The sequence below is a fragment of the Dasypus novemcinctus genome, chromosome 20, assembly GCF_030445035.2.
Source record: "Dasypus novemcinctus isolate mDasNov1 chromosome 20, mDasNov1.1.hap2, whole genome shotgun sequence".
In the NCBI taxonomy this organism is placed as follows: Eukaryota; Metazoa; Chordata; class Mammalia; order Cingulata; family Dasypodidae; genus Dasypus; species Dasypus novemcinctus.
The window spans coordinates 32,099,023-32,112,553 of NC_080692.1; the positions used below are offsets into that span (position 1 = coordinate 32,099,023).

At 35.5% G+C, this 13,531-nt stretch overlaps 1 protein-coding gene across 1 annotated transcript; it reads left to right on the forward strand.

Annotated features, from left to right (window-relative positions):
- Nucleotides 1-926: 926 nt before the first annotated feature.
- On the forward strand, nucleotides 927-3,775 carry LOC105745470 (NKG2-D type II integral membrane protein-like). The gene is given in 5 exon segments (XM_071210167.1): nucleotides 927-1,176; nucleotides 1,554-1,715; nucleotides 2,599-2,698; nucleotides 3,511-3,574; nucleotides 3,576-3,775. Coding segments are annotated over 5 exon segments (432 nt in total). The 5' UTR covers nucleotides 927-1,124; the 3' UTR covers nucleotides 3,630-3,775.
- Nucleotides 3,776-13,531: the final 9,756 nt, after the last annotated feature.

A 13,531-nucleotide genomic window follows, 5' to 3' on the forward strand; every position in this document is an offset into this window, starting at 1 on the left:
TTGTATAGTTTCTTAAACATGTGTTTTAAAATGGTGGCTGAAGCAAACTGGCTGCCAATATTTGTTATTGTATCTGAACAGAAAAATAAAAATATCTGTGATTTATTCTAGGGGTCCTGGAGGATTTGTGAGGAAGACTAGAACATTTTCATTTTTGTACTCTTATATATGAAAACATTTACCTTTTTAAAAATTTACCTATTTGAGAAAAATAATTAAAGCAGAAAAAGTACTAATACTGACCCCCCCCAAAGAAACACACTAAATTTTATCTTAAATAAAAGATACCTGATACTATATCGATGCAGAGGGCCAACAGCAGGTGAGTAAAAGAGGGTATGGGAGTTTTCCTCTTAGAGCTATGAAAACGTTCTAAAACTGACCGAGATGATGACAGTACAACTCTGGTGAAACTGAGAGCCACTGAGTGTACAGTTAGGATGGACTGTACAAGGCAGGGGACCACGTAACACACTGAAACCCATGGTGGATGCTGGATGTGGTTAACAGTACCAATATGAGACTGTTCTCTCATAAAGTATAACAAATATGCAATACTAATACATGACTTAATAATGGGGTAGTTTACGGGAAAAATACACCAAATATAAACCAGGGACCATAGTTAGCAGTAATATTTTGATGATATTCTTTCAACATTTGAAACAAATGTTCCACAACAATGCAAGGTGTTGGTGGTGGGATGATGTATGGGAACCCTGTATGGCATGCATGATTGTTTTGTGAACTTACAACGTCTCTAATGAAAAAGAAAAAAAAATACCTGAGCTTTGTATCCTTTTTATTATCTCTCTTTCTCTTTTTATTCTCTTTGACAGCATCTCCATGTTTTCCTGGCCATTTTATTGCTGCAGCAATGGGGATCCATTTCATTATTATGGTAACCATATACAATATCATTGTAAGTGATAAGAAATATATGGATCACAGCATTTTTGATCTAACAGTTTTAATATATTACTTTGATTAGCATTCAGATGCACAGAAATATAGCCTAGCAATATTGAACAAATGTCTTAATATTTTTGTCCTTGGTCTCAACTTGTAAGCTATTTTTTGACAAACAAAATTAAGTTGTTAACATTACAAAACTTTTTAATAATATGTTTATTTTAATAGTATTATTCAACAAAGGATCTCCTATTTCTTTGAAAGGTAAGTAAATGTTTTCTTATTTTGCGGTACAGATATATATATATCCATTTATATTAGGATCTAGATAGATATCCAAGGAGTTGATGAGGGAGTAAGGAAATGATTAATTCTAGTCCATAATTTCCTGTCGTTTATGTCTATAAGAGATTCATAAATATATATATTTAGATAAAATAGGGGAATTCTCTTAAAACTTAGAGAATACTTAGTTTGGATATGTCTATAAATGTGTATAGATGTATCATAGGGCATGACAGTAATGATTTAATTATTTGGAATTTTAGAGTTGGAATGGAAAAGACTTTTAACTTGACTAAACAGAAAATGCGACATTATTTGGATATATGAAGAATTAATATTATATTCTCCCTTTCTAGAAAGCTACTGTGGTCCATGCCTCAAAAACTGGATATGTTTTCGAAATAACTGCTACCAGTTTTCTAATGAGAGCAAAAACTGGTACCAGAGTCAAGATTCTTGTATGTTGCAAAATTCTAGTCTCCTGAAGATATGCAACAGAGTGGAGCAGGTTTATATTAGTTTTAACGCCTCTTCCTATGTTTGACTCCAAACACGTGAAGCAACTCACTGGACTATAAGCCTATACACATATACACAAATGTTCTTTCTCCTGCAGTTACAAAGTCAGTAACTCATCTCAGGCAAGATATGAAGTTATAGCTAATTAAATAAAGTCAGACCGAGTAAGAAAGTTCTATTAATATGAGACCTAACAGAATACATATTTACAGAATACGTATACTATGCATTAAAATTTTTTAACTTTAATTTAATTAACTTAATTATTTAATTAATCCAAAAGCAAAATCTGATTTATTCACAGTTTTACCATCAATAACCACCTACCATACAGAATGTGAGCAGATGAAAATTGACTATAGAGTTTTAAGCAATGGATACAAATTAATCATTATAATAAAGATGTTATGTTACAATTAGAGTGCTGGACAACATATAAGCCATTTTACCTAAATAATGTCATTTCAGTGGATATCAATTTGGAAGGAAGGGAGTATATATAAGATATATATTTGAAAATATATGTACATACCTTATGTGATCTTGGGAAATATCATTGGACTCCTGTAACTTAGTCTCTTTTACTTTATATTTAATGTTTTTTTTTGTGATTTATGTAATATCAAATAGGCAGTATGCTTTAGAGCCAGGAATAGGGCTTAGATATTCTAATACCAAATCAGTATCTTTATGCATTAAAAATAAGAAAGCACAGAAATTACAAGTATTATGTATGTGCTGTCTATGTGGGAATTATAGTAATTAGGGGACAAAATGCATTTTCCCTAAGCATTGGGAGAAATGGTGAAATGATTATGTCCTTGTGCTTGTCAAAATACTGAGCATTGACATTACTGGTGATTTATCTGTGGTTTCAAACAGGATTTCTTCAAATTAAGTCATATCATTGGATGGGACTAGTGCAAATTCCAACAAATGGGTCCTGGCAGTGGGAAGATGGCTCCATTCTCTTGCCCGACCAGTAAATCTCTGGCACAATAAGGTCTGCATTTGTGGATTTGTTCCTAAGCTATCCCATAGGATCACTCACTCTATCACATTTGCCTTGCCCAACCCCAAGACATTCCTATATTCTAACCTATTCAGCAAAAAACTGTTCGGACCTAAATGTAGGAAAGAGGGAATGGACCAGAGCAAACAACAATATTGTATAACTTAGAGTGCTTATTTGCTACGTACTATGCAAGGTATTATATCCATTTTCTAGATCAGCAGACCTAAGCAGAGGGGTTAAGTATTTTATGAGTTATTTTAAGTTTTAACAGCCTTATTGAGATATAATAGACATACAAAAATTGTACACATTTAAAATGTGCAATTTACTAAACTAGACATAAGAGAATACACCCACAAAACCATCAATGTCATCAAGATAATTAATATTTCTATCACCTACAAACTTCCCTCTTGCCTTTTCTGAGATTCTTCTTGGTTGTCCCTCCCTGCCTACCTCTCCCTGTCTTCAGGCAACTGATTTGCTTTCTGTCATTATATATTAGTTTGCAATTTATAGAATTTAACATGAATGGAGTCAGACACCTATTGCTAAAAAATTAATATAATATAAAATATTATGAAATTTAATACCTTTACTCCCTGACTTGGCGATATTTTGCTTACATGTGAATTAAGAAGATCTAGGCATGATTCTAAAATCTCCTTTATTATTATCATTTCAGTACCTATATTGCAAGTTAAATATAATATTATTTCATTTTGACATTACTGCCTGAATAAAGTCATGAATATAATTTGTCCTTCTCTCTCATCTAGGCTAACAATGTTTGAAATGCAAAATGGCACCTGTGCAGTCTATGGCTCAAGCTTTAAAGGTTATAACTGAAAACCGTTTAACTCCAAACACATATATCTGCATGCAGAGGAATTTGTAAGATGCTTATGGTTTGGAAATTATAAAAGATACAGAAGACACAAAGCCATTTTCTGAATGTTGTCCATGAAGAGAAAAAATAAGACAATTTTTATAAATGATCTATCCATACGTGTCATCTCCTAGAAAGAATTTTGTAGACAAACAGTAAACAATTAATAAAGTTTTCTTCTATCAAAGCAAGGTTGTTTTGTTTCATTTGTTTTAATTTTAAATAACGTACATATTCATTTTTTAAATTTTCTAACTTTGAAAGATACCGAGGGTTGATACAAATTTGAGGCTGTGATAATATTAAATATGTACACATATGAAATTGTTTTGCTTTCAGAGGTTCTACACCTCCGAACATTTGAAAATTCATAAACTTACAATGAGGGTTCATTGTATTGCATTTTCCATAATCAAAATTTCCAAATCAAATTTGAAAAATCTACAAATACACCCTAAAAATTTCAAAATGCCACTAGCAATTTAATAAAGCTGAAGCCATATTTTTGAGAAATTGAATTACTCTGTGCGAAAAGAATATGGTACTTTTTAGCACAAAGAATAGAAAATAAAGACCGGAGTTTGCTTATGGAAGAATTTACATTTGAGTTGAAATCTGTTGAATTAGTGGAAATTATCTAGACAAATTGTTAGCGAATAGGATAATTGGCAAATGGGACGATACTTGCAAATGTTCAGAAAAGAAGAGACTGTAACTCCAAAGAAAGCTGGTTTGAGGGGAGCAGAATGATGGATTGGGTAAGGCACAAAACAAGTGATGGAGAGGGAGATAGAGCTAAATTATAATGAGCTTTGTATATCTTAGTAGTAATTTTGTATTTTATCCTAAATGCAATAGGAAATTAGTGGGTTTTATGTAATAAATAGGGGGTGAAGGTACAGAATGAACAGCTGATTGAGGGAGACTTAGTGGAAAATTCCATGGAGAAAAGTATTTATTTTTTAATGTAGTCAATCAAGGATAAAGGAATGTGTTAAGACAAACAAGTTTTAAAACTACTTTGAAAAATAGTAATGCTCACCATCCAGAATTAACCAAAACTTAACATTTAGTCAAATTTGCTTTAGGATTTTTTGTGATATATTTAAATTATAGAAAGAATGCAAAAACATCATATGGAAAAATATTAACAAGCACTCAGAAAATGTTTGCCATATTTGCTTCTGTTTCTGGAATTAAGGTGGGGAAGATAGCCTAAAATTCTTTCCACTGAAAATAACAAAAAATGTTTTAAAATATATTATAATTTATCAAGACATTGCTAAACTAAAAAGTAGGTATGAAATTGGTAGAAACTCAGAGTTAAATGAAAATGAAAATCCCAACAGAAAAGCAACCACTGAAACTCGCTTTCATTCTGAGGGTTTAGATGAAATTTAAGGAACCTGAGTTCTGTTTTGATGGTTGGCGTCTAGGGGCACTGGGAAAAGAAAGGAAAGCCTAGGGACCAACTAACCTGAGGAACTGAAAATAATTTATCTTTCTAAAACTGGGATGTCCAAAGGCTGAAAATTTATATAAGAAATAACACATACAGTCCAAAGTACCAGAAGTAGTAGCAACAACACTTGCCAGCCTTAATCTTTGAAGAGATAGACTGGAAAAGAAAAATATCCATTGAGCATTTGTAACCACAAATGAGCCCCTCGGTAAAGGTTGCAGCCCAAAGTCAGCCAAAGTTAAACCAAAAGAATTACAGGCAAAATATATTTAAAATGGTTCTAGGTTAATAGTCTATAGTAACTTATTACAAATACTAATGCCTGATGAAGGAAAGCAACTTTTACTCTGTTCCCAGATTACTTTGACAAATAAACTTCCTAAGACTATGAACTCAAAGTAAAAAAAAAAAAGACAACACAAAACAGAACACCCTGATTTAAAGCCAGCAGACACAAGAGACTAAAAATGATGCAGATATTGTAATTTAAGGAACAAATTTCAAACCAATGCATTTAACCTAATAGAAGAGAACAATGAACATATCAACAAGAAATAAAAGAATATAAACTGTAACGAGAACTATGTAAACGAAAATATGATAATTTGTGTTAGAAACCCTGCTAAAGGAAATTCTAAAGAAAAAATTTGTGATTGAAAGATAAAGATATCACAATGAAGTTCTGTGGTATTAACAGTATGTGGAACAAATCAAATGTTTTTGTGAGTAAATCTAAAGTAGTAATTACATAACACAATAATAGCAATCTGTTGAATATACAGAAAGGCTAAAATGCAGGACAATAATTAAATTAAGATACAAATCAATTGCAAAATAAAATTACTAAACCATCTTTTGGGACTGTGAAGCACTTCTAAACGTTGCTTGCCCTTGGAGAGCTGAAGCACTCTCCTTGTTTTGATATCATCTATATAATGACAAGGTTTTTTGTCCTGCTTGGCTCTCTCTTCTGAACTTGAGTCCTAAATCCATTGCCTATGTGTCATTACCACTTGGATATTGAACACATTCATCACACACAACATATTCAAAACTGAAATCTTAATCTTTTTCCAACATTTCACCCTCACGTGAATAAACTGGCCTTGAAGAATGTGTTAAAATTTCAGTGATTTTTTTCTTTACCTGTTTTAATGGCCACTTACTTTTCTTCCTTCGCCAAAGGAGAAACTGCGTGTGCATGCTTTCTCTTCTGTTTGGAAGTCAGTACACCAGGTTGCCTTTTGAATTCAACTGATGATTGACAGATTATCTGTCTTTTCTCCATTGTTAGGGTGCAAACCATGTTCCCTTGCAGCTTTCTATGTCTTCAGAGAAGCAGAATTCTGAATAAACACTTAGAAATGGATATAACAATATTTATTCATCTCTTTCTATAGATCTCCCTACTCCACCTTTTGTGGAAATTCATTGCAGCAATTTTCTGGATAATTTACATGGTGCTTCTTTTGTCCCTTGGAATCTTAGCTACAAAGTGTAAATCTCTATGTTAAAATAGAAATCTGCTTTTACACTGCTCACAGAGTAGAATCTGATTAAGATCATACATTGATTAAATCTGTCAATATCTTGACCAGGTGTAATGTTCTGTATACAGAAGAGACAACTGCTTCTCTGTAGAAATAACTTCCAAAGGTGTGTTAAGTCCTTCTGTGAAGAGAAGGCAAACATACAGAGGTTTTCTTTTTGCAAACCACAGGAAAATTCTTCAAGGCCAAAGGCAGGCTAAACTGAGATTTTAAAATCCCTTGGAGCCAAGGACCAAGGGGGAGTTCACACCCACTTGCAAACCTTTATCAATGGGTACTCATGGGAAAGATGCAGGGAAAGTAAGAGACTGAGAGACCCCCTTTCATTTGCATAGGTCTACAGGGTCTGCCAAGGTCTGCCAAGGTTTCAGGGTCTGGTGGGCAGGAGAAATTTCCACACGCTAGGCCCTGCCTGTGTAAAAGGTGGTCATTGACTGCTCTAGCAGGACAGAAAGAAAATCAACCTGGTGCCCTAGATGTCCTGATTCTGGGGCCCACCAAAGATAAGCTACTCCACCTATTCCAGGAGAAAGTCACCTGCTGCCTCCTAGGGGAAAGCAGAAAGCCAGTCTGCTCCCACCCTGCCCTGACAATAAGCAAAAGCCATCTGCTTCTGGAAGAGGGGAAGAAACCAGTTCATGCTCAGGAATGGGAAGTAAGACAAAGCAGAGGATTTCAGACTGGGAGAGATTAGAAACTCCCTCACACACAACATTCTACCAATAGAAGACAGAGTTTACGTGCCTCAGGGGAGGGTCAGGAAATCTGCCTGCCTGAGTGATAGAATGGGCACTGAGTGAGATATATTTTCCAAAGATAGACCAGTAAAAACCGAGAAGGGTAACTAGAAATAACTATAATTTAAGGCTAAATCATCTGGAGGGAAAGGTGAAAATCAGCACGAACATACAGGGCACTTTGGTAGAAAACTGATAATTACAAGAGTAAAATGGAAATGCTAAATGAAAACTTGGTGTGAGAGATGAAGAACTCACTCCATGGACTTGTCAGGAGCTCAACAGCAGGTGAAAGACTGTATTAGTGATAGTACTGATGGCTTTATAATTTAGACCTTCAAGGCCTTTGTTCCAAAAGTTGACACTACACATATTCTATTACTTGAACTCCATGCACCTGTATTTTGAATATGTATTCTTCAGGGTCTCCAATAATATATCAGAGTCCATTTTTCAGTGTGGAATCTATGAGAAGACAATGAACCTGTGACGAGTCTATATTCATCTGACTCAATCCCATGTTGTTCACTTCACACATCAAGTTTGTGCAAAACATTTGCCCAGACATGGAAGAGACCACATCTGTAAATGATGTGTGACTGTTTCCTCCACTTGTCACCTCAATCCCAACTACAAGAGAATGCCCTTTACTCACATTATTTCTTCATTTGGTCCCTGTTTTAGTTTCATTGGCTGCTCCAAGAAAAGTATCATGAAATTGTTCATTTTAAACAATGGGAATTTATTTCCGTATAGTTATAGACTGGGGAAATATCCAAGTCAAGGCTTCATCACTGCAATGCTTTCTTCCTGAAGATTGACTGCTCACGATCCTTGACTCCTCTGCTTTGTGGAAAGGCAGAATGAGACATTTGCTATTCTCTCCCTTCTCTTCTGGGTTTCATTGATATCAGCTTCTTGTTTCTCTCTCTCTCTCTCTCTTCATTCTGTTAATAAAGGAATCCAATGATAGGTTAAAACTCATCTTGGTTGAGGTGGGTCACACTTTGACATAAGCAGGTTCATCAGAAAGTCCTACTTACGAAGGGTATATACCCAAAGAAATGGATTAAATTTAAGAACATGTTTTTCTGGATACATACAGTTCCAAACCATCACACATCATCATCTGGATTCCAAAAAGACATGTACCTTCCACCTAAAAGAATACATTAATTCCATCACAATATCCCAAAAGCCTTAAGTCATTTCAATAACAATACCACGTACACAGACTGATCAAAATTTGATAGACTTTGTCTGTCCTGGGGCACAACTCCCCTCTGTCTTTAAATCTGTGAAACCTAGAAAACAAGTTATCTGTTTCTAATATACAAAGGAGTGACAACCAGAGGATAAAATTTCCCGTCCCCATTGGGAGAAATTAGAAGGAAAACAGGGGTCACTGGTGCCTTCTGAAAACCTGCAGGGCACACTCCATTAGATTGCAAGGTCTGAAAGTCATCTGTGGAAAGATGTTTAGTCCTTCAGAACTGATAGAGTGGCAGCCTCGTCCTGTCCAAGTGCTTGCCCAGTGGCCATGCTCTCCCTGAGCATGGGAGTGTGTGTATGATGAAGATGCCAACCTCTTCAAGCATCAGGATGGCAGCTAGGTTCTCTGCAACATGTATTTGCTCCATGCTCTCTGAAGTCTGGAGTGGCAACACTCTTCCTGAACAATGGGGTGGAAGGCCCAGCCTCTCCATGTGCTGGGGCAGACTCATTCTCTTCACACACATGGGTGGGCCATCTCTCTTGGCCTGTGAAAGTATCTTCAGTCCAGACCTTGGCTTCCATGGTTCTGCCCATGAAGTGAATTTTCCTTCAAGCTATCTGTTTTCTCTCCCTTTTAGTCCAGGCTGGCAGTGGTTCCATTCATATAGATCTGGCAAAACACTTGTTGGTTTTACACATAGGGCACAAGCTCCAAACTACCAACAATAGAACTTTCCACAGATCCTTCCTGGATAACTGCACTGCCAATCCTGACTTGCACTGTAATGGTTGACCAGCTCCATGTTCAGTGAAACCTTCACATGGAGCATTATTCTCTGGGATTTGCTTTCCAGAAACTTGCTTTCTGAACTTCCACTTTCTTGTGTCTTTGTGCGCAAGAGTTCAGTTCTCAGCTTATTCCTTTCCTCTCATATTTTACTATAAGCTGCAAAGAGAAACCAGGCTGCACTTTCCACACTTAGCTTGTAAATCTCCCCAGTAAATATCCAAGCTCATTGCTTTTAACTTCTGCCTTCCATCTGACATCAGAAAACAATTTCTCCAAGCTCTCTGCCATTTTAAAACAAGGATCACCTTTCCTTCAGTTTTCAATAATGCATGCATCATTTCCCACTAAGTCCTCATTCAAAGTACTTTAGAATTTATATTTCTGCCAACAGTCTTTTCAAAGCAATCTAAGACTTTTCTATCAAACAGCTCATAAGTCTTCCAGCCTTTATCCATTACCCAATTCCAAAGATTGGTGTTCGCAATAGCAGCACCCCACTCTTCCGGTTCCAATATCTGTTTTAGTTTCCTAGTCTGCTCCAAGCAAACTAGCATGAATTGTTTGGCTTAAACAATGGGAATTTATTTGATTATGGTTAGAGTTTGGGAAAATGTCCAAATCAAGGTATCATCAAGGCAATGCTTTCATCCTGAAGATTGGCAGCCAACAATTCTTGACTCCTACGCTATGTGGCAAGGCTCAAGATGGCATCAAAGTCAAAACATACAAGATACTGCCAATGAAAACTATTTACTCTCACCTTCCATGCCCAATTTGGAGCCAAGAAAATCTTTTTAAAATTCTCTGGTATTTTCGCAATTTATTCTAACCCATTGTATTCCAGAGAAGTGAAAAATTTCATTCTTTGAAGGTCACATCATCAGCCAAATTCATCCTCTTTCTCATTTGTCATAGGTCACTATGATGAGGCAAAGGCCCCTAAAAATACCAAAATATGGGGTTAAGTATGAAGCCATACATAATGGGTCAGTTCTATTTGAAGAATTTCAAAAGATTTGATAAACTTAAAACTTATCAAATAAGATAAGAAATATCAAACTTATCTTTCTTCTTTTCTATCTGTTCTTAATTTTATATTTTCATTATTAATTTTCTTTAAATCATGTACATCAATATTTATATGTCTTATTATTTAAGTGGGCCACACAAATTTAATTGCTAATATATTGTAACAATTCATATTATATGGGTTTCAATATTTTAATGAAACATTTTTTAGGTATTACAAATGTTTGTCTTAAATGAATTAAAAATTATCTTGGAAAATATTCTTTTTTCTCTCTTTTTTTTTTCTTTATGCTTAAAAAAATTCAATCTCTATATTTTGTCTTCTTACATACGTAAAGACCATCTTCTTTGCAGTCAATTTCAAGTAACTGACCATCTTAAAATACATATTGGCATGGATTACAGGCAGTACAGAGATTTTTTAATTGAAGACAAGAAGAGAAAAGATTATCTATTTTAAAGGACAAAACTTTGTATATCAATTCCATTGAAGAAAAACCACTCTCCATTTATTAAAAATGTAAAAAACAAATATTTCTTAGGCAGATTTCTTAATACATCAATAATCAGAATACTTGTGTCCTTCCAAAGTGAAGGGAGGAAGATGAGGAGTAGAGAACTCCAAAACAATGTCCCTGCACTAAAGTAGTGATAACACTGGCAAAAAAAAACCTCTCAGACCAAGCCTTCTAGGAACTCTGGAATTTAATAAAAAGCCTATAAATACTAGGGGAGCGTAAAATGAAGAAACGTGCTTGTCCAAGGCTAGGCACACACTCAGACATTAAAAGACCCCAGGCTTCCCCTGTGGCTGATGTTCAGCCTGCACAGAAGCAGGAAGTGAAGCCGAGGCAGGGGTGTGAACGGGCAGGTGAGCACTGATGGATGCTCCAACCCAGAGCCCATCTGCAGAGAGACTGGGCTTTTGTTTTGTTTTGTTTTTTGTTTGTTTTTGCCTGTGAGTGTTGTTTTCTGACTCCAGGCACTTACAGATACCTCTATTAAATAAATAGCTGAACATAAGCTATCTGAACAGCTTGTGACCACATGTGACTAAGATGACAGTCTTTAAAAGATAGCATAGAAAAGTTACTGAAATGTAGAAAACTACAAGCCTCAAAAAGTAGCAACAGCATACCTTGAGTGTGTATTTCTATACACGTGCAACGAGCAATTGAAAAGAAAATTAAGAAAACAATTCCATTTACAATACAACTAAAAGAATAAAATAGCTAACGATAAATTTAACCAAGGAGGTGCAAGATTTGTGCACCAAAAATTACAACCCATTGTTGAAAGAAACTAAGGAAAGCCTAAATAAATCGAAAGACATCCCATATTTATGGTTTGGAAGATTTAATATTGTTAAAATGGCAATACACCCCGAAGCTATCTGCATATGTAATGAAATCCCTACCAAAATATCAATGAACATTTTCATAGAAATGGATAAGTTGATCCTAAAGATCATATGGAATTTCAAAGGGTCCCAAATATCTGAAGCACTGTAGAAGAGGAAGAGCAAAATTTGAAAACTAACGCTTCTGATTTCAAAACTTACTTCAAACTTACAGTAATAAAATAGCATGATACAGGTGTAAGGATAGACATATAGATCAACGAAATAGAATGGAAAGTCCAGAAATAAATCCACATTTAATAAAGGGCCCAATGTCATTCAATGAGGAAAGATTAGTTTCTTCAACAAATGCTGCTGGGGCAAGTGGAAATCAATATGCAACAAAATGAATTCGGAACCCAACCTTACATCATGAAGAAAACTTAACTTGAATCAAATATCTAAATATAAAATCTGAAACTATAGAATTCTTAAAAGAAAACATATGGGTAAATCTTCAAAGCAATAGTTTGACACCAAAAGCATGATCAAGAAAAGAAAAAAAAAATAGGTAAATAGGATTTCATCAAATTTAAACACTTTTGTGCATCCAACAACACTATCAATAGAGTTTTTAAAAAACAACCTACAGAATGGGAACTAACATTCACAGATCTTATATCTGAGAAGGTTTAGTATTCAGAATACATAAAGAACTTTTACAACTCAATAACAAAAAAGATGATGAATCCATTAAAGATCAATAGGCAAAGGACTCAAAGCGATATTTTTCCAAAGATTACGCAAACATAGCAAAGTGAATCAGTGGGCCACAATGTTGTTAAACAAACTTTAAGCCAGCTCACTAAGCTGAGGAAACCATTTAAAGACATTGTGGCCTGTGTCATCACGCAGAAGACTAGAGCTGGATTACACCCAAGTTCTGGCTTCTGGAACATCTCTACTGCCGGGAGCTGTACTGTGAGATTGTTGTAGAATTTGAGAGAGGTTCAATTATTTGCGTATAAAAAGGCCAGGACTCTTGAATGATTTTGAGAAGGAAAAATTGTTTATTGACAGCCGGCCGGACTCGGGAGCTTTCTGTTTCAAACGCGAGCCCCGAACAAGATTTTTGAGTCCCAGAGACAAAAGGCCAAATGGTCCTTTTGTTTCAGTTCTCAAGAGGTTTGAATTAGCATATATCTTCCACATCCTAGGTAAGTTTTTAGCATCGACTTCATAAATTCTAGATAAGCTTTTAGCACATTTGGTTTGCATTTTCCCCGAATATCCAAAGTTTATAGACTTTGCGTTGCTAAACTCTTTCCTGGGACTGGAGTCGTTGCATGGTCACCAAGGGCAGGACTGCAGCCTCTCCCATCCCACACCCACAAGTCAGGACAGACAGCTTAGGTTAAGGTTATCTTCGAAGAGACAAAGAACCTCCCACTCATAGCCCACATCAAGATGGGAGAACAAGACCGTGTACTGCCCAGTCAGTGTCATTGGACTCTCCATTTTGCTTCCTTGTCCAGCTTGTGTTTTCTCCTTTTGTTTCAGCATTCCTATTTCCTCTTCTAACCATCAACTGTGAATTCAGTGAATACTTTTCCTGTTCTCTTTATGTGTGTGTTTTTTGTGGCACTATCAAAGTGTAGAGAAAATCCAAAATGACTGCCCTGTTACACAAATGGCATCCCAAAAGCCTGACATGTAATTCACTATAGGAAGTCAAAAGCTGTATGTCCACTCTGATATTTCTTTCCAAGGGTGCTAAATTTGAATTATC